Genomic DNA, 22,839 nt, shown 5'->3' with positions numbered 1-22,839 from the left:
AGTATATATCCAACCTGTGGATCAGCGTTGGTTATGTGCACTCCGTAGTATCTTTGAATAACTGTAGTTGCAGCCTCCGATATTCATTTTGTTGTCATGATGTCACTTTTGGGGAGTACACTTTGTCTTTATATAACTCCTGACATTTTATGAAGTTTTACACTGTTCATAATTCAAAAAAGTCTTATAAAGCTGTTACTATAGGATTCTGACAATGGTGTATAACACAGAGAGATATTGGGTTTTCGGACTTTATCCATCGTTCTGGTTTTTAAGATAACTAATAAAAACACGACGTTTCGGAAACCGGATCTGTTTCCATCCTCGGGTGAGGGAAAAACACCTATTCTGTTGGATCCCTTAGAAAGAGCTAGCCTCAATCCTCACCTGAGGACGGAAACAGATCCAGTTTCCGAAACGCCGTGTTTTTCTTAGTCATCTTAAAAACCAGGACGATGGATAAAGTCCAAAAACCCAATATCTCTGTGTCTTATAAAATGTTATAAAAGTTTTAAAACACAAGAGTTCTGCTGTGTGAATAATAAATGTATCTGTAAAATTAAAGTGTAAAGATGCAGCATACATGGATGAAAATTTCATAAGTGGTTCAATATATGAAAAATACATACGTGGCATGAAGATTATTTCATTAATGTTTTGGTACAGATTCATATATAAAATTTCTCCAAAACCTAATAGGCTGAAATGTAAATAAAATGATTTGATGTAAGACACCTTCAGCCCCTGACCATATACCTTTCATTCATTCATTCATTCATTTATTGTATATTCCATAAATCCATATACATAGATATAGAACCAGTCACATAGTTAATATAGTACAATACAATTATAAATACATATGTACAGCTTATAATCATTATAATACATAAAAAAACATATGTTAAATTTACAGTCTTACATCACTACATAAAATTATGCAATATTAAAATTGTTTATGTTATTATCCTATTTCTAGGCAAATTTGTTACTAAAGAATTCATCACATGTATAAAAAGAGATACACAAATGTTTCTTACATGTGAACAACAATTTTGGTATATCAGGATTGAGCATCTTTTAATGGTTAATTCCCTCAAAATAAGTTCTACAACACTTACCCAAAATGAGATTGTGTGGTCTTTTCTTGTTGTGTGAAGTAAACATAAACATTGATGCATCATTTTTCTTTGAAAATTCTTCAATAGGAGTAATGTTTTCAAATGGTACAATATTATTCAATTTGTTTAATATCTTTCCATGTGGCTTCTTAATATCATACTGAAATGGTAAGAGCAGAAAGTGACTCTTGAGTAAAAGTGTGAAGCAATGATAGAATTACAATACTGAAAAAAAAATTCTAAAGTGTTCTGGCAAGGTGTATAATACAACACTGCCAATATCAAAAAAGCGTTTGACCTAGTAGATCATGATATATTGCTAAGTAAGGTGGTTCTAAACATACTTAGAAAACAGAGAACAGGCGGTAGAAATTATGTACAGATGCAAAAACTAACTGAAACATTAATTACCTATCCCGAAAGAGACCCATCAGCTATGGCGTCCCACAAGGTTCCGTTATACATAAACGACCTGAGGGCCAGCATAAAACATGGGAAACCTATACTCTTTGCTGATGATACAAGGATTTTTATAGCAGGAAATAGCGCTAACGAAATTCAAAGGAAAATGAAACAATAAACAAAATCACAAAGTGGTTTGAGAGGAATCGATTAACTATTAATAAAGAGAAAACAATAGCAATAGCCTTTCATCATCCTCAAAAACTACAACTTGAATGCCCTCCAATAAAGATTTATGACACTCATCAACTACACAGATCACTCAACATTTCTGGGAGTCTGGCTAAATAAGCATCTAAGATGGACTATACATATGCAAAAGTTAGTGAACAACTTATGTAAAGTATGTTTTGGCCTAAGGGCAGTTAGAAGAGTAACTGGACTAGAGACTGTCCACATGTTACATTATGCTCATTTCCAATCTTTGTTATCATATGGACTGATATTTTGGGGCAACTCGGTAAATGCAAAATTGATCTTTAAATTACAGAAGAGAGCTATAAGAGCCATGACCCATGTCCCAAAAACGACTAGTTGTAAACAAATTTTCAAATCATTACATATATTACATCTACTACCTTTGTACATATATATGAAACTCTAATATATATATATATATACTCGTAATCCAATTTGAATGATTTCACAACTAACTCAGGATTACACTCATAAAAAACAAGGAAAAAAGAAGACTTGCACATCATCCCATGTAATACAAGTCTATGCAAGAACAACACTAACAATGTAGGACTTCGATTGCTAAATCATTTGCCACGATATATTAAAGAAATACTGGTATTATATAAGTTCAAAAATGCTTTGAAAACTTACCTACTCGATCCTTGTTTTTATAAAGTGGACGAGTTTCTCTCATGTGAGACAAACACTAATCAATTATAATCATGTAATTCATGAATAATCGGTTTTGGGAATCCCTACTGTGCAGTTTTCCTTTCTTTTTTTCCCAGCAACCAAGATAACACAGTCGGAGATGTACCTGAATGGGCTACTCTGGAGAGATTGCAGATACAAAGAAGCTGCACCAGGAAGGGAGAACAGATGTAATGAGATGTTGCAGTGTAGAGTCTACAGTGAAACGCTATACCAGTGCTATCACCAAATTCACCAATATTATCTCAAAGGACGCACCATAGCTTAAGCAGTTAATCGCTGGGTTCCCACCGCTGCGGTCTAGTCAAGTGGGATTTGTGATGGACAGAGTGGTGCTGGGGTAGGTTTTCTCAGAGTACTTCGGTTTCCCCTGCCAATCCTCATTCCATCAAATTATCCATAAGCATAATCACCGGTACAGGTACAATAGGATATATGGAGGCCAACGTGCCAAGGGGACCTAATATGGATTCCACCTCACACTATACGAACTCTAACAATTGTAAGTACTGTAACTTTACTCTCTTATGTAATCTGCCAATGTACAGTAATTGACTTGTCCTATATCATGTAACAATGATCTAAAAAAGTAAAGCTAACCCTGTACCAGGCCATGAAGGCCCATAGGGTTGTGAGACGTTGAGGGTCCCACATTATCTAGACAATCGGCTCAAAGATGGCGGTAAGGTTATCAGCCTTATGCGCCAGCCGTGCTTTACTCACCAGGAAAATTATTTAATTAATTCCTGGTACTCATTATAGAGACAAAATAAATAAATACAAATCTGATTATATGTAATGTCACCCTTACCAGATCTTTCATGCAATTTGCCACTATCACACTAGTCTTTCGGCCTTTAATGAACAAAGTATTTTTCGCATTCTCCACCAACTTTGGTTCTCTGGCCTGTAGAGCCCTTTTTGCCCTATGGGTTGTTGGCTTCCTGAAGGCAAGATACACTAATTAATACATGTATATAATCATATTTCTATTCAGATCCTCAACCATTAGATTAAATAGCTCTACTGGGCATATTTCAAGATTTGTAGCTACTCACAACACAACAAGGTATAGTTGTTCTGCATGTCAGATCATAAAACTGTTCAACTAACCAATTTTTAACAGGTAAATACTGTGTATGTAAAATATCAGGAACAGTCTGATAAGGTGCATCATTTTATAGAATTCTGATGTGAAACTGTATGCAGTATCAAGTTACTAAATATACGAAGGATATGCAAAGAAGTTTCTACTGCATCCAAATATGTGTATTAAATTTACTTTTTGGTGGGATTTAATTTAAAATAAACAAGGATAAGATTTACACAGCAGCATCAAATCATTAAATTCAGTGTCACGTGTTGTTGTGTGAAAATGGGGCCATGGCAGTTGAAAAATTAGAATGGAACTGAATGTAGCACATCGCTGCTGATAATCATTTATGTTCTTATTACGATGCAGTACTAGAAAAGTCGTATACACCAATAAATCAGTTTATAACCTATAAATCTTTACATGTCCATTACAAGGTCAATTATAGCCGTAAACTGGTTGAGAGTTTCTATTTTAGGAAAGATATCAACTATGTTAACAGTGATTCTTAAAATAGATAAATATTGTCTGAATATTACGCACACAACCCTTTGAATAACAGGCATGTCTATCTTTCACAATTTCACACACTTTACCGCACTTTACTATACACTGACAAAAAACCACAAAATCGCCCAACTACAACTGCTGCTCCAGTGATACAAACACAGCAGTTGCAAAATGTCCCTTTCATGTACCTAAATTGCAAGAATTTATGTAAAGCCGGAACATGCTACATTGCCTGAAGAGAAACAAAAGAGCGGTACACGTGAAAATGGAGTACTGTATAAGTAGGTTCGTCGATCACAACTATTTTATACTTTCGACTAATAAGTGATAAACTAAAATTGTCAATAAAATCAGTTAGTTTTATTAAGATGTTATATTGCTATATGTATCGGTAATTCGCAACAAAATCCATCTACCTTCACAACCAGACTGCGTGTCGCAATTGCAAGTAGTCTTGCCATGCAAAAGATTTTTCATGGAATTACAATTTTAAATGTGATGAAACAAGGTAAGGTAAAATTGTCCCCGTGCTTATCTAATTAAGCACTGCACCATGGAGACGTATGGGGGAGTGGATATATAGATCTACATTTTCTAGACCTCTGCACTAGTTGGAGGTGAGTGGTCAGCTTCACGCGCCGGCCACTTTACCCCCGGGAAAGAGCCCTAGGTACCCATTGTATAGGAGGCTGGGTGGACCCCAGAGCCAGTCAGGACGATTGTAGAAGTGAAAATTCTTGACCCTATCGGGACTCGGACTCCGACCTCTCGGTCGTCTAGCCCAAGGGTCTCCAAACTACGGCCCGCGGGCCAAATTCGGCTCGCGATGTGATTTTATCCGGCCCGCGAAAGAATTGTGCAGAAATGCGCCAATTGAACTAATTTACCAATGAGTAATGGTAAAGAGAATACTTGTGCATAGATTTCAAATTCATTAATTAAGATTTTGTTTAAAATATACTGATATTCCATATTATGTTAATATTAATATTATTCACAATTTTACTAATTCTGGACCGTATACTGCGCGGTATTTCTTCGTACTTGTTCGGCCTCGATCGACAGTGTCACTTCGTGGCAATGTAGGTAGCGCGAGCAGAGTTTCCTTCCTCGATGCAAATTTAGTCATTTCAGATTTGAAAGAACAATTTCGGAAGCGATTTGCTGATTTGGATGCCAGTGCTCAGGAAATTAGATTGTTTCAAAATCCGTTTGACTGTGATGCTGCAGATGTCCCAAGTCAAATTCAAATGGAAATTATTGAACTTCAGGAAAATTATCATATAAAGACAATATACAAATATACAAATACAAGGAAGGAAATTTGATCGAATTTTATAAATTTCTGAACTCTGAGCAATTTCCATACTTAAAGAAATTTGCTTGTAAATTTATCTCTATTTTTGGGACGACATATCTGTGTGAACAAACTTTTTCCCAGATGAAGTACATCAAGTTGAAATACAGGGCAAATTTATCCGATGAACATTTAAAGTCACTACTTGTGATCAGCTTTTCAAAATTTTAACCTCAATTTAATCAGATTTTAAAAATGCAAAAAGAGTTCCATCATTCACATTAATTGTTTTATTATAATTTGTGATGAAAATATGAGCATTTGCTGCTACTGTCTGTTGTCATTAATATACGATAATTTATTCTCACGTACTTTGTATTTAGTTTATGAAATTCTGTGCTTTCAATGAAACTCATATACCTAGAGTTATTAATTTCTCATTTTATCCGGCCAGTTGAAAGTGCTGAATTACCTAATGTGGCCCGCGTTTCGAAAAGTTTTGAGACCCTTGGTCTAGCCCATAGGCAGTCGCTATATCGACTGCGCTATCCCGGTTGGAATTGTATTGAAATACTTGTCTAAAATTAGTAGAGCTTATTTAAAATTTTGTTATTGTCCTAAGAATGATCTTATTATACACAGGGGTTTTTATATGGATTGAAGTAGGGGGGAATGGTGGTGTATATCAGTATATGTAATGTGTTTTCGGACTTCTTATTCTTTATGGTGACGCAACTGTTAAATGTTGATGTTATGTGAGTATACATTGTTGGTGGCAATGGCCCCTTGTCTTCTTATTTTGGCGGTTTTGTGCTTTTTGACGTTCTATGGTAGACTCGCTGGTCGTGTTCTTATTTGTTATTCTATATTAGTAAGCTTCTGCATATTGAAAATTTGCTAATGATGATGTTTCCTGGTTTCTTGTTGAGGTGTAGTTTCGTTGCTTCTAATGGTACCGGACTGAGTTCTTGGGAATGGCACCTTCATCATTTTGTCAGGTCAGCTGACTCCTATGTCACACTCCCGGTGAGTGTGCGATAGACCTAAGAAGCCCCACGTTACAACCGTGGTTCTCATTTGAAGCTTCATTTTTGACTCGGGACTTAGCCGGACTCAGTAAAGAAATTACACTGAGGCCTGCCTTTCTCAAAATAAATCGCCTTTTCTGTCCGTTTCCCCAATCTATTATTTCTTAATTTAAATATTCTAAAAAGGGAGGAACATAGACTGAGGGTTTTTGAGAACATGGTGTTGAGGAGAACATTTGGATCGAAGAGAGATGAGGTGACAGGAGGTCGGAGAAAACTGCATAATGAGGAGCTTCATAACCTGTACCCTTCTTCAAGTATAATTAGAATGATCAAGTCAAGGAGGGTGAGATGGACAGGATGTGTAGTACTAATGGGAAAGAAGAGGAATGCATATAGGATATTAGTGGGAAAGCCAGTTGGGAAGAGACCACTGAGAGGACCAAATCGTAGGTGGGTGGACAGTATTAAAATGGATCTTGGAGAGATAGGATGGGATGTTATGGATTGAATTTATGTGGCTCACGACAGGGACCAGTGGAGTGCTCTTGTGAGCACAGTAATGAACCTTAGGGTTCCATAAAATGCTGGGAAGTTCTTAAGTAACTGCACAATTTGTCGGCTTCACAAGAATGGCTCAGCTCATGAGTGAGTGAGTGAGAGTGAAATTAAATGATCGCAAATCAGAAGATTTCTGGAACCCATGATGACCAACTACGTGGAATAGCATATAGAAATGAGTGACCCATAAATTCTTGGTCCTTGTGAAAAGTGAAAACGTTTGACGACAAAATGTGTAAACGTGAATTAAGTGTTCAAGTTCTGTTAGCTACAGCAGTTAACCTTTGCCGTTATTTTCTCTCTATCAGAAGTACTTCCAATTGTCGGTGCAGCGACAGCGCTAGCTTATATTTTGAGTTAAAAATTACGTGGTGCTATAAAAATTTTCCCGAAATTTGAATTTTGCGCGCGAATGGTTATGAGTACATCGAAATACCGCCAGGTGTCTCCTCACACACCCTTCTCGAATCAGTGTGGCAAGCGGCGTCGAGTTGAGCGGTTGGGTTTATTGTTGGTGAACGTATTTCCATAGTTGTGTTTCCGTGAGTTTGCGGTCTTGCGATGGCTGACCTGAGAGAGCAGCGTGTCTGTATAAAGTTTTGTTTTAAACTTGGGAAAATCCCTGGAGAAACGTACCAAATGTTGAAGCAAGCTTTTGGTGACAACAGTTTAGGCCAGACACAGACTTACGACTGGTATAAGCGTTTCAAAAATGGCCGAATATCGACTGAAGATGTCAATCGTTCGGGACGGCCGNATATTGACGGGATTGTTCATAAGGAGTTCGTCCCTCCTGGTCAGACAGTCAATAAAGAGTTCTATCGCGATGTTCTAAGGCGTTTGAGGGAGGACATGGGGAGAAAACGTCCAGAGAAGTGGCGCACGAACGGCTGGGTACTCCACCATGAAACTGCACGACCGCATACGACTTACAGTGTACAGGAATTTTTGGCTAAAAACAACTTGACAGTTGTTCCCCACCCACCGTACTCGCCAGACTTAGCTCCATGCGAGTTCTTTCTCTTCCCCAAGACGAAAATCAATTTGAAGGGGCGAAGATTTGATACAGTTGAGGAAATTCAAGCGGAAACGCAGACGGTACTAAACACCCCAACAAAGAAAGATTTCGCTCTTCTTGTATGCGCTCCCAAGGGGACTACTTTGAAGGTGATGGTGCAGAATAAGATCCAGTAAGACGTAATAGTTTTTATTAATATATTTCGGGAACTTTTGGATAGCACCACGTACGTGGGCCGCTCGTGATTATTGCCAGTCTCTCCAAGAGACTACTGGCCCACATCACTACCTTCAAACAGGCCAAGACCACCCCATCCCACATCCATAACTAGTCACCGTTTTTATCGTGTTCCCATCTCATTCGATGGTTTATGGCAACTCATACGTAGTTGAAAGTATGTTGTTTACGAACTACGACATAATCACTTTTCCTCAGCATGGGCGCTGCGTAATCAGAGGCGTTGACATCGTCATTAAATAAACCAAGAACGGAGAATAAGCACAGTGTGAGGTTATAATTTTGTTTCGCGTTCTTCCTACATTATTTAAGGAAATGCATGTTTTATGAATGTCATTTGCTTCTCCTCAATCAGTAACGTTCGTGCTATAGAAGTAAAACATTACAGTCCTAATGAAGATGGAAGGGCTTGAGGGCCTACTTCATGGAATATAAAACGATTATCTTACTTATTCATTTTAGGGCCAGACATGGGCTCCAGCAGGGTGGAGACAAGTCAGATATCTGCCCCAACCTCATGATTTTGAAAAAAAGAATTAAAATTGAAAAAGGACATATGCAAATATAAATTACAAAGTATCTTCTGCAGTGTGTGGAGCCACAAATCTAAAGCGATCCATAAAAATATACTTAAACAGCTTAAATATAAATTTATAAGGAAATTTTCTTATTAACCCCTATTTCGCAAAAAAAAATCTTTGCTCTCCCTGCCCCTTCTCCCCTTTCCGCTCCATAAAATAACACTGGCAGAGAGCATGGTGTATGGCTGAATTCGAAAGTTTGGGTTTTCAGTCTGTTCTTCACAATATTTTCTTTTCATTCTGTTCTATGTGGGAGAGTACTTCGATAAATAGGTAAGGCGCATTGGCGCCTGCGCATTGACTTTCAAATCAGCATGCGTGTTAATACAGAGTCCTGGAGACATTCAACTTCAGTACACGTCGCTGGTTGGTCTGTTGTTGGAGGCCTGGCACGGAAAGGACCCGCGAGTTTTCAGTCCGAGATCGTCTTTAATTTCTGTCTTCGATTAATCTTTACGTTTCCAACAGGACGGAATATTATATGCATACGGAAAATTTTGTGTACTTTTGTAATTCGAATTTTGTATAGTTTAGTGTGACCCGACAAAGAAATCTGAAGCCCCAATATGGATGTCGACTCAGACTTGGAGCAACTTATGAGTCAAATAGGTCAGTATTCTAATTTCATAACTATAAATACCATGGACTATTTTATATTATGTCTCACGTGCAGATGTGCAATTCATTCGTTTAACTCGAAAATGTTCAATGTTAGCCCAAACATTGCATTTCAGGTATTCAGATTAAGAAATTACATAACAAGGAACTTCGCGAGTTATACAGTTCATATAGTATTAGCATAGCGAAATCGAGAGGTGACTGGACGTGGGAATGAACCTCTTAGAAGTCGTCCACTTTGAAAGCCGAGACGAAAACATGGTGATCCTGTTAAAAAAATCACGAGTTGATGTGTAGGTCGTGGGGATCAGAATTAATAGAACTGGCTCAGGATGTAATTCAGTACAGGCCTTTCATATTAGTGATGTTGAACATACGGGGTTTTCTTCCACGTTGCCTGTTGTGTTGCACTTAAAAATAGTTCTCTCCCTCCACCCCACAAAATCTCATATTATTATTATTTGCATCATGCTTCAGTAACTCCTATGTTGTAATCATTCGTAAATGTGGAGTGTGTAGGAAACTGCACTGTCAGAACTTACATCTGGTTCCAGACACGAGTTTAGAGCAGCAAGAACTCCAGTCAAGGCGCAAGCCGATTGATTTGGCGCTGTGAACTAAACTGTACCCATTAAATTCCCCATTTGGTTGCGTGGCTTGGCACGCGCACCTTGATGTGTGTTGACAGGGCCTATAGTTAGATCCCACATGTAAATTCGTTAAAAGAGAAAATGAAGTTACATTAGTACAGAGATTTTACAAAAAATATCTCAGGTTAATTACGTGTTGTATCACAGCGATTACCAAACCGTGTTCGTAAGAACCGCAGTAGTGCAAAGGAAAACATACGGCAAGTCCAGTTTTTCTATTTGAAATAGGAGTCAATGCGTCCTAATAGTTTATCGGAGTATAGTAAATTAATATCAGGATTATAATTTTGAAAGATTAGTCTAACGACTCCTAAAGCTGACATTCAGGTCAAGGAACGTGATATGAAAAAGAGTGTAGGCCTAATGCTTTACATACTTACTCATAGAACTGAGCATTTCTGGAGGAGCCGCCAATTCTGCAGCTACTCAATATTCCAGCATTTTATGGAACCCGAAGGTTCATTACCGTGTTCACAAGAGCCCTCCACTGGTCCCTATCCTGAGCCAGATCAATTCAATCCATACTATCCCATCCTATCTCTCTAAAACCAATTTTAATATTGTCCACCCACCTACGCCCTGGTCTTCCCAGTGGTCTCTTTCCTTCTGGCTTTCCCACCAATATCCTATACGCATTCCTCGTCTCCACCATTCGTGCTACATGTCCTGCCCACCTCATCCCCCTTGACTCGATCATTCTAATTATACTTAATGCTTGACAAGGTGTCTCAAAGTTAGGACGATGGTTAATGTTAAGAAAATTATCATTCTTCGAATGTTTTACGAGTATCAGTAATTTTTTTAATTTCATGGCTGACTCTTAGCGTCTCAAGAAAGATTTCGCTCCGTGGAATTATCCGTAAGATACGTATTTAGTCAATCTCAATGTGAAACTTTTGCTTTCGTGGTTATTCTTTTACTTGTAGTTAAAACATCGCCATATTTTGAAGAAAGGCGTCGTCTGGGATGTGGCGCCGTGTAGCAATTGTGTTAACCGACCTTTCGGAGGAACGTATCGCCTCCATCTTCAGGGTATAAAACAAGAAATCCGCCAGCGAACCAGCTAGAGCAGGTGCAACAAACCTCCGAAACGTCGGTTAACACAATTTCTACACGGCGCCACATCCCAAAAGACGACTTTCTTCATAGTCACGGCCGTGAAAACCTCAAATCTTACATCATATTTTGTTTCATTTTTACCCCACTATTCTTTTGGTCTTGGCTCAGGGCTCTGTTAATATTTTAAAAGATCGAACAGGTTCCGCGCACAGAGAAAAGTTTTGGGAAACCCTGTACTATGAGATTATTTTAACTTCCAACTACAAAGATAGTTATGAATAGCGAAGACCTATTTTGCAGGAAAGTTAACCGCTCGTCTGAAGGACCACTGTCATTTTCTTTTCATGATAACGGGTATATAACACGTCCCTACTTTCCGATTCGAAACATCATAAAGGCATTTAAGGCATCGTTTTAAAATAATTAACACCAATGAAGCTGGCTTAAACGACAATGCTTCCAACTTTCAAGCGGGAAGTTTCTGGTTCCCTCTCAGTCTCCAAATATCCTGATGGGTTTCCCATGGTTTTACTGAGTTCCTATAGGGAAATGCCTGAATACTTTCACATTAGGCCACGACCGCTTCCTTCCACATCTTTCCAATCCATTATTCACTAATCATCCTATCATTCAACGCTATATACAGAGGACCTAACTGCTGGTCCTTGCACCGCGACCTTAAGTGATCTATTTTGCATACTTGTCTAGTTTAACCCTTCAGCAGTCCTACAATTAGAGTGAAGTGCAAGATGCTGCTTATACTGGCGTAGGGTTCGACTCCATATGGGGCGACTTACTGACAGCGTCGATATTTAAAACATAAAATGAAAGGTATCGATTTACGCGTGTAATGTGGCACATAACATGACACCTGGACTGGAACAATGGGAGTCCTCGAGTCATATTTTACGTGGCATCGAACGGGAATGGAAGAGCGATCATATGTTTTGAGGACTATGTGTATCGGGAGAAGCTGTAGGTGTATGTATTCCAAGGTATGTCCTATTTGAGCATTTTACTGGAGAGACTGAAGAAAACCACCAGTCTCCAGCATGACTACGACTTTATAATCAGTCCACTCGACGTTCAGTATTATCCGTTGTTTACACAAAGAGCAACGAGTAATGGGAAAATCGTGTCCGTCAATCTGTCACTACAAGCTGCCCAAGGAATTAATTTCTTTAATGTTTCTCTGCCTATTATAACCTCTGTGAAGCCTAAATCGAATTTGATATATTAAAAAATGCATGACATAAAATTTCATCAAGACCCACGAGCTTTTATATTAAGTTAACCATATTTTTCTAGATGGTTAATATTTAACGAAGAACGAGGACACGTAATTAACTCTGCAGTGTAGGCACGTTTGTCTGTAGTAAAAAATTGACTGTGTAATAATGTACCTCTATCTGTAACGAATTACAGTCAAGGCCAGTGGCGTATGTAAAACAGCTAATAATACGTTTCCTTGACAGGTGACCAAACAGGTTGTTCTAACCGTAATTCCCTGAACTTCTATTTGAGAGGCGCTTGATTCGTATTTTGGCCGGGACACCGGCTGTTTTGACTGAGTTTTCTCGTGGTATTCCTTAGTCCCTCCAGATGGTCTAGAAGTAAACGCGGAGAAAACTAAATACATGTTGCTGTGTCGTCACCAGAATGCAGGGCAAAATCGTGGTGTAAATATAGCTAACAAGGCCTTTGAAAATGTAGCACAGCCTGTATATTTGGGAAAAACAATGACAACTCGAAATTTGATTCAGGAGGAAATTAAGAGGAGATTGAATTCGGGTAAGCTTGCTACCATTCAGTGCGGAACTTTTGTCTTCTCGTCTGCTGTCTAAAAAACGTAAAAATTAGAATATTAAAATTAAAATTTCGCCTGTGGTTCTGTATGAGTATGAAACTTGGTCTCTGATATTAAGGGAGGGACATAGACTGAATGTGTACTGAGAACAGTGTGCTGAAGAGAATAATTGGATTGAAGGAGGCTGAAGAGAAGGGAGGTTGGATAAAATTGCGTTGTGAGAAGCTTCGTAACTGTACGAGTATAATTTAAAATGATCAAGTCAAGGGGGATGAGATGGGCAGGTAATGTAGCTTGAATGGGGAAAGAGGAATGCATATAGAGTGCTGGTGGGAAAGTCAGAAAGAAAGAGACCACTAGGAAGACCAAGACATAGGTGGATGGATAATATTAAAATGGATCCTGGAGAGATAGGATGGGTGTGGTATGGACTGAATTGACCTGATTCAGGATAGAGATCAGTGGATGAGTCTTGTGAACACGGTAATGAACCTTCTGGTTTCATGAATTGCTGGGAAGTTCTTGAGTAGCTGCACAACTGGCGGCTTCTCGAGAAGGACTCAGCTCCATGAAGTTAGTTATTCCTCAGCCCCTCCAGGCAAATGCCTCCAATTAGACCAAGACCGTTACCTCCCAAATGAGTGTCCAGTTTGTCTGTTATCTTATCATTCGACGCACATTGTCTGTGATAGTGAGTGTGTTGCATAATAACCCATAAAATAATAAGTATATTCTGCTAGACTACGCCTTTCTCCCCTTTATAACCCATCAGAAATGTCTAAGAATTTAAAGTTGATTGAGGTGCAAAAAATAGGGCATTTTGCTAGATAAACAGTAAGATTTTGAAGTGTAACTCAAACTAGTTACTATATCATCCTTGCGCATGAAGAGGGTTGGTTTCGATCCTGACAACTGCTACTTATGTACAAAATAAATATAAGGAAATATCTGTCAGTGGATATCACTCATCTGTTACTAGACAAGAGTAAATTCCCCTAATGCCATGTGTATGAAATATACCGCATAACTATATTTGTTAAATATGTTATTTTGCAGACTGCAGAAATGACAGTTCAAACCCTTACGAACGCAAATCATTGAAAATTCATAACGATCACGGTAAGCATTGCGGATTCGGGCGACTGGTTACGATTAACATTCTGTGACAGGAACCCAGAACTGAACCAACCGGACATCACAGATATACAGGGTTACTATAAATGATTCATTCGTTTTTAAAACGCTATATTTTCCAAAGTATCACACCTACAAAATGATTTATATATAAAAAGAACCGTAAACTCACCAAGTTTGTACTTTATGCACCAGTTTGCAGCACGGGTTCGGTGCCTTTACAAAATGGCGACAAAGCAAGAAAAGAGTTTTTGTATGTTGGAATATGCGAGATGTTCGTCTGTTATAGCAGTGCAATGCGCATTCAAAAGAGAGTACGGAAAGAACCGCCATGTAAACAAAGCATTTTGCGGTGGTATCGGCAATGTTCGTCGCTACCCAAACAGTGAACTTCGGCATCGCTGGATTGGGCGTGTTGGTGAGGATGACGTAGCTCTGTTCACTTGGCCCCCCAGATCACCTGATCTAACGCCTTGTGACTTCTTCCTTTGGGGGTACATTAAGGATCGTGTTTACGTACCGCCACTGCCAAGAACACCGAGGGAACGCACCGATGCTGCAGTGATGACCATTGACAGGATGGTGCTACAAAACGTGTGGAACGAGCTCGACTACGGCCTGGACGTGTGTCGTGTGGCCCAAGGGGCACACATAGAACATTTGTAGAGTGTAAAGAAACCTTAGTGAGTTTACGGTTCTTTTTATATCAATCATATTTGTACGTTTATGCTTTGGAAAATATAGCGTTTTAAAAACGAATGAATCATTTATAGTAGCCCTCTATATGATTTCTAACCCTTGACTGTTCACTTTAATTTGTCTTAAAACAGTAGCGCTTTAGATTTCGACGAGCGATTCCACAGGTTATCGACGAATATTGGAAACAAAATTCGTGGATACTAGCAGACTACGATGCCTTATGCAGCAGTAAGTCTTGTAGCAATGGTATGCCACGACATTTTGAGCTGAAAAGTATTTCGGCAGGTTATCAATAATCAACAAAGTACGCTAATAGGAACGGAATGTTTTTCAGTCATGAACAGTACTGATCTCTTTGGGAGGCGACGTTTCAGACTCTTGTTGAAGTCTACTGACCTTTCGGAGGAATGTACTGCCTACGCCTTCAGGGCGTAAGTGTAAGCCAAGGAAATGTAGTATATGCCTAGCAGTGAATGATGAAAATTAATATCAACATAATTTATACACGTATGTAAGCGCGTGCGCACCGAACACGTAGATGTAGCGGCAACATTTTGGATTTGTATTCTAAAGGCATCTGCTTCGAATCTCAGTCGGATTACCTATAGTCCTGATTTATTTCGTTTTTGATTTTGTCCAGGCGAATACTGGCGCAAGGTAAGGTAAAGTTGTCCCTGTGCCTAATTAAGCACTATGCAATGAAGGCGTATGGGGAATTGACGTATAGATCCATGTTTTCTTGACCTCGGTACTAGCTGGAGGTGATTGGTTAGCTTCACGCCCCTGCCGCTTTACCCCCGGGGGAAAGAGCCCCCTGTACCCATTCGCTGGGTGGGCTCCCAGAGTCGGTCTGGACGACTTGTAAAAGAGAACATTCTTGATCCTACCGGGATTCAAACTCCGACTCCTCGGTTGTCCAGCCCGTAGCCAGTCGCTATATCAACTACGCTATCCCGTGCAAGCGCAGTAATTTCGAATGGGACATGCCGAAATCTTTCGACAACCTCATTTAATTAAAATCCTTGAGCATCCTATCTTACTCGACATTTTGTATTGTCACATGTTAGAGTGACTATGGACGGTGTTTCGATTGGTAATGGGATTTATTGAACTGTTACATAATTCGTTACTATATTTAAGGATTATGCCGTCTCTGTTCTACACACTTCACAAATCACTACAAGACACACTAAGTTTTCTCAGGGTGTTACAGTCTTCACTAGCCGTTGCTTGGCAGTGGCTTCCAAGGACGGCCGTTCCCCTTCCTCTGAGTTCCGGAAGTCGCCGGCCTCAGTTATCAGCTTCTCAAAGCAACAGCTCACAACAACTGAACCCCAGTAGATCTCTAACTAAAACACCAACCAACTCTTCACTAACTCCTCACAATAACTCAACCCCATATGTTATCTAACTCCTAACTTGTCGTGCTTATAAAATCTAGGTACGGACCGCACAGAAAAAACCGTTCCTCTGTTGCTGTGCAATTGTTTCTTTCGTGTCTGTTGGGGTTCCATACTCAGCCATTACCTAGTAACTGCCTTTGTTTGCTGAGCCATTACTTAGCAATGGCTGTTCTATAGTTGCTTATTTCGCTATCGTTACCTAGCAACAGGTCTGCATGTAGTTCGAAGATCGTAATTAAAGTGCCTGAAAATAAACCTTACAAACATGTGGGCGTTAACGAAGATTAATGGTTAATTGATTAAGATATGCTGCAGAATGTAGCATCGTTACATCAAAGAAGCGACGAGTGACATATTTTTAACTCTCCATCTCCCTTGCGTCAAAACACGTTCTTACACGCATTGGACTCACGGGAAAGGGCAAAAATTTCAGAAGTCATCCTTGACCTTGTTCATTGTCTTGAGATTTTCAAACATGACTGGATGTGTTTCCGCCGTCAGGTTTGTCGGAAGAAAGGTCATTGCTCCTTTGAACCCGCTCGGTAGAGCTAGACTTGGACAATGGACCACCCTTACACTTGATGACGGAAACAGATGCAGGTTCGCTAGCATTACGTGGTATGTTTGAGAAAATACGAGATGGTGGATAATGGTCAAAATGGTATTAGTCATGTTTAACGACAAACTTGGTTTATTCAGGATATGTTACGCGGTGTCGTTTTGTTAGAAATCATCCCTTATGTGGCCTTATCATGCAAGCCCTCTACAATAGCTACAAGTAGCCTATTATGCAAGTCTTGGATCGATGTCTTATTTTTAGTTGTATTATTGTCGGGCCTTGCCTGCCTCAGACAGGGCGGCGGAAGCCTTCTGTGCATGTTACCACATGTAAGCTGTACAGAAAAATAAGTTATTTCCTCTCCTTGCTAGCAAACGTAAGGCTGAATTCCGCATTAGGGTGAAAGAACTTCGCTGATCCTTAACCCCTAAAAGTTCCAGCTTGAATTGTCGCAGGACCAAGTCAAAGAACTCAACATTCAAGAGTAAAATATGTAAAATTCCAAGTGTACAATTTTCCTTCTGATTAATTAATTAATAAAAAATCAGCAGCCCATAAAGTCCTATGGAAGGGTGGAGGTATTGCTCCACCATTCTTGACTTCAGTACTAGATGGAGGTGAGTGGGCAGCTTCACGCCCCGGTCGCTTTCCTCTCGGGGAAAGAACCCCCGGTACCATTGGATGGGAGGTTGTTTGACCCCGTAGTCGGTCTGGAAGCTGTGAAGCCCCTGCCGTGAATCCAACCCCAATGCCTGGGTCATTCAGCCCCGTAGTTTATGAAGTTGTACCGTAGCCTATGAATTTGCCCCATTAAGGCATATGGGAAAGTGGAGGTATAGCTCCACCATCCTTTACCTCATCACTAGATGGAGGTCAGTGGTCAGCATCTCGCCCCCGTGTCTTAACTCCAAGAGAAACAACCCCTGGTACCAATTGCATAGAGGCTGGTTGGATATCAGAACTGGTTTGGACGCTGTGCAAGAGAGAAAAGTCTCTTCCTCATGTCGGGAATCGATCCCGACTCCTCTGAAGTCCAGTCCATATACCGTCGCTATATGGGGTTATAGTGCTTCTGGAAGGATTAGGTAAATTGAAAGAATCCGCCTCATCAGGACTCGAATCCGCGACCTTCCAGCTTGTAGCATAGTGCCTCAACCACCTACGCTACCGCGTACCCCTTATTAAGGAGGACTACTAAATATTCATGCTCCTGATGAGATTCGAATGTCTGAAACGTAAGTTATGGCAACAAGATTTATAAAATTCACATTTCCCTCCAGGAATTCATGTGTTCCAAATCTCAGGATATGGATTAATTCCAGCTTGACTAATGCAGAAGAAGGTATTCGGAGGCTATCGAAACTTATGCCCTCTGTTTGCAATAAAGAACTATCTTTACGACGCGCAATGGAAAGAAACAATTGTTGCCTAATAAGCCAGGAGGCAAACCTGAGTCCTGTAACTTCCGAGAATTTCTTTGGTCAGAGACGGAACAAGACAACTCAAGTGGTAATGCTTTTGACTAATATTCCGAAGATCCCCGTTTTGAATTTCGTCTGGGACATCGGCTATGGTTATTAACGCTTCTTGCGTTTTTACTCAGTCCCTGCAGGAAAATTGTAGGATTTTGCAAGGAAGTAATCCACGATAGTTTACTTCCAGGTCTTCGAAACTTATTATTCACTACGTAAGATATGAGGTTTTCACGGCTGTGACTAAGAAGAATGTCGTCTTCTGGGATGTGGCGCCGTGTAGATATTGTGTTAACCGACGTTTCAGAGGAACATATCGCCTCCATCTTCAGGGTATAAGAAATCTGCGAGCGATGAATCAGCATGAGCAGTTGGCTGCAAGGTGAAAGCGATACGTTCCCCCGAAACGTCGGTTAACACAATATATACATGGCTCCACATCCAAGAAGATGCCATCCAACTGTTAGACGCAATCGCCCCTGTAGTCAGAATTACTGAAAGGGTCACTAAATAAACTGCAAAGTTTTGTCAGATTAGTGGAAAATTATTTTATAGTCTACTTCTGGCATGGTTAACACTGTTAGTGAATAAAATGAATCAATATGGATAAATATACTGAGTAGGTTCCTCCTTCCCTATCCACCTGAAGACGGAGACAGATCCAGTCTCCGAAACGTCGTGTTTTTTTTTTTGTGTTTTATATACCAGACGATGGGTGAAGTCCAAAATAAGCCAAAAGAAGTACAGTATACACCATCGTCAGAATCCTTTCAAGTCTAACCAATATGGAGTCGGTCATAATGGGTCAATTATTGATTAAATTTAATTAATTCCACAAATATTAGAGTAAATGTAATATGCTGAATTACGTGTCCTCGAAAGAAACAGAAAGCAATTATGTCCACTTTAGAGCAGTGCATCCGGGAAGCTGTTCCAAGCTCATTAGTCTAACGTCAATTCAGCGCACAATGCAGACTTTGTGAGGCAACCTGATGCAGAGGAACATGAGGTGCAGGTCATGGTTTGTGTCACGATCCAACGACACGGTGTTGCAACGCAGTTTCTATTCCCGTCTGAACATTTTCATCTCACAACATGGCCGTCTCTCTTCTTTATAACCCTAGCAGCCTTGAAACCTAGTTGCACGGACAGAATATCTTAAAATGTTTATGTTTAAAATAAAAACTTTGGCGATATGAGACTATGAATGCACGTGATCTGTGTTAAGGTTATTGCCTTTAATGTCACAAAATATAACTGAAGTACAAAGTCCACACAGAGATCAGAGTTACGAAATGACAGCGTTAAGAGTTGGGGAACAGAATTATGAGATCAGCTGCGCTCGAGAATAACACTCCTCTTAACCAGGATAAACACGGACGTGTGGTTTTCCCGGCATTATCAGTCTGGATTCTTCGTCATTCGAGGGCGCGACAGTGTGCGCTGCTATTTATACACAGGTTCAACTAAATCCACGAAATCATCCAACTGTTTAAGAAATTCCCCGCTTTTTATGTAACACTAAGCTTCATTTCCTTGTTCACAAGAGCCTTTATATAAAGCATATCCTGAGACAAATTAATCTAGCCCATAATCTAAAGCTATTTATTAACGATCCTCTTTAATATTATAATCTCATCAGCTAGGTCTCCTTAATGGTCTTTCGTCTGGAGACTGAATTTAAACTGGAGCGCATTGTGGGATTCTACCCGGATTCTACTTAAGGAGACGAGATGAATTTATGAGAATGATTGAAAGATGGAAATACAAAGGAAATGACTGCCCGGTGAATTTCAAAGAACCGCTTTTAGCTTGTATTATCCGAGGATCTGATTAGGATTTATTAATACTTTCTGTGACAAATACGAGATATATCGATTTGAAACCAGCCCATGCTTCCTCTGTGACTTTGAATTAGTGACGTTAGCATGAAAAAAGAAATGTCTTCTGCTATCAATTCAAAATTTCAAGTAATATTTGCTGAATCCCTGAACACCTAATTTATATGTTAAGATCAAAATATGGCAGAGTAAGAATTTTTGTCGAAACCAAAGCAAAAAGAAGGATAGTTTTTGTAACGGGTAGGTTGGGCGAAACAAAATTTGAGAATCCCTGAGCGGATAATGAGATGGTGAAAGGTAGACAATTTATTTATTCGTTTTCTCTTGTCATCAAATTTAGATTTCTAAGCAGTTACTGTGGAATAACTTTCGAGATATGAACCAGTTTCACAACCTCATATTTCAGTTGACTTATCAGGAATGATTCTGGAATACTCAGCTTCAGAGATGCTAATACTGAAGTTATGTGTACAGACCCATTTGTTGCTGCAAATATTCTGTTCCTTTCAGTCAAGCTGTGACGTTGGAGCCAATCGCACCGCGAGGAGGCCATCAGTAACGCCTTTTTATTCCCCTGTAGCTGTCGACAACAAGAACAGGTGGAAAGATTTCAAGGTTGGAGTATCAGAACGATATATCTCAAAATACGCCTTTAATATGAGGCGTTCGTGACAATGACATTGTTCGTTAAACCATTTATAGCAAAACTGTTACGTAACATTTGCATTAACGTTTTAAAAACTCTGTATTTCCTCTTCACAGTGTACATATGTTTTTTTCCTAAGATTCTCAGAATTAAGAGCGATTAATTCCCGGACAGCATTAACCGATTCGTCTTTGTGTATTTATTGTCAGGTAGGAACTGAGTACTCAAATATTATTCAGTCTCTGAAATTTGTAGTGAATTCTGCAGAGTTAGATTGTGGCAATGTAGAGCAGGAATCAAGTAAAACTCGAAATTAATCGGGATATTTTTCCTCGACTGATCACCGGAACAGAGGCTTGCGGAGTTTTCATTTCAAAGAACAATCAAAGGAAGGCGACAGTCCAAGAGTTGTATATTCTACTTAGAATTTAAACCTGGAATTCCCTTACCGCTTCCGCGGAATAAATGGTGTGTGGTTGATTTTTGTATATGCGCTACACAAATAAAATAAATTATAACGGAAACCAAAGATATTACTCACACATTTCGTTGAAAATAACGTCCCATAATAAAAATGTTCCTTGAAAACTGATGCTTATGGTCAGTCCCTGCTTTTATGAAACATGAAATTTTATCGCTGGTTTTACGAAAGCCCTACATCGAGTTCTGATATTAAGGCTGTTGAATTTAATACACATCTTCACATTCTGTTTCTCCAGCATCTGTTTGTAATACTATCCTCTCCCTCAAGATTTTGTCTCCAAAGTTCTCTTTCAAGTTTCCCAGACAAGATTTTGTTCGCATTTCTTACTTTTCCATGTATGGTGTCTGCCCCATCAATTCAACATCTCTGCTTTAAATATGTGTTTGGTGAAGGAGAAAAAAACTTGAGACAATTATGGACTTTTGGATATCATCCATAGTCCTGACTTTTATTTAAAAGCAACGTTTCGAAGACTGTGTCTCCGTCCTCACGTAAAAGCCAAGTAAAAGCATGGCGATGGATAATGTTCAGAAAGTCAATAATTGTATTAATATACCATCGTTACACAGTGTTCGATCTTACAAGCAACTTCAGCTTTGAAAGTTAATAGCGGTTGAGGTTGGTGGCTGCGAACTTAATAATGTAGTGGTTAGTACTTCTTTTTTTTTATCAGAAAGATAAGCATTCGAATCTGGTTCCGGGAACTCGCTGGTCTGGTATTTTCGTGATTTGCTTCAGTCTCCCAAGATAGATTGTTAGTTTAAGTAGATCACGTTCGCTTCAAATTTCCATACAAGTTATTCACAATTCTTCTATCATTCGTCGCGATGTGATGTATTTAGTTTATAAAGCGTCATTAAATAATATTGTAATTCAGCGTCCTGTCGCATTGATGTGATACGCATTCACTTCTGTCTTTGATCGTTCTTCAATTTAAAATAATTTAATTTAAAATAATGATTTTAACATTATTTTAAATTAAAGAACGAATGTGAGGAGAGTTCCATTAAAGCCGGAAGTGAATGTGTAGTCAGCCATTAAATAGACCAGTGAGCATCAAACAATGAATATGGCCCAAGAGCGCACGCCAGAGCTGCCTTTCATCTCTGAGCTGCAGCACAAACTCGTTACAAATCTGGGAGGAGTGGCCAGACCGGGCATTTGCCTGCTGGAAATAACTCGGTGCAGCCGTTTCTCTTCACTTTACTTAAGAAGCTGCTGTGCGTGCAACCATGAAACTAGGAATTTTTGAAAGTGGCACGTAAGGCTGTACCTTCTTGCTTGGAGACCCGGGTTCTATCGCATCTTATATCAGGGATTCTGAATGTTAGCGAAGTGTTTCTTCTGTTATGAAAAGCAAATACACCTATGCTCGTACATAGTCTGTTTTGCCAAAGTTCTCCAGAAATGGTGTGACCAAGGAGACTGGTTTATCTGCAACTCTGCAGACTTGCATATTGAGGTGGTTTCTTGATTCACACTTCGGCTGGGACACCAGCTGTCATTACTGGGAAGGGACGTGGTATTCCTCGGTCCCTACAGACTATTTTACATGGCGGGCGGTCAGCGTTGCTCTTTCGCCGTAAAGAAAACATATTTTTTGACGGGTTTTGACAATATGGAGAAAGTTAATGTTGTATGACCATATCACGAATGGGGGAGAAGAAG

General features: G+C 39.5%; 2 protein-coding genes across 2 annotated transcripts in view; one reads left to right on the top strand and one right to left on the bottom strand.

Annotated features, from left to right (window-relative positions):
- The window catches only part of LOC111861840 (ribosome production factor 2 homolog), a 9,125-nt gene extending 4,794 nt beyond the window's left edge, over positions 1-4,331 (bottom strand). Inside the window, exons 1-3 of the mRNA XM_023846752.2 lie at positions 4,111-4,331; positions 3,286-3,418; positions 1,122-1,281 (exon numbers count right to left, since the gene is read on the bottom strand). Coding sequence (XP_023702520.1) covers positions 1,122-1,281; positions 3,286-3,418; positions 4,111-4,133 — 316 coding nt within the window. The 5' untranslated portion in view covers positions 4,134-4,331. The remainder of the gene's footprint in view (positions 1-1,121; positions 1,282-3,285; positions 3,419-4,110) is intronic.
- Positions 4,332-9,134: 4,803 nt separating this feature from the next.
- LOC111861835 (solute carrier family 22 member 7) overlaps positions 9,135-22,839 on the top strand; it is a 32,105-nt gene continuing 18,400 nt past the window's right edge. Inside the window, exon 1 of the mRNA XM_023846738.2 lies at positions 9,135-9,408. Within this exon, the coding sequence (XP_023702506.1) occupies positions 9,366-9,408 (43 nt within the window). The 5' untranslated portion in view covers positions 9,135-9,365. The remainder of the gene's footprint in view (positions 9,409-22,839) is intronic.

This window comes from Cryptotermes secundus, unplaced genomic scaffold (genome assembly GCF_002891405.2).
Source record: "Cryptotermes secundus unplaced genomic scaffold, Csec_1.0 scaffold819, whole genome shotgun sequence".
NCBI classification, from domain to species: domain Eukaryota; kingdom Metazoa; phylum Arthropoda; class Insecta; order Blattodea; family Kalotermitidae; genus Cryptotermes; species Cryptotermes secundus.
The sequence above is the reverse complement of the archived record's forward strand: the minus strand, read 5'-3'. Positions and strand labels throughout refer to the sequence as shown.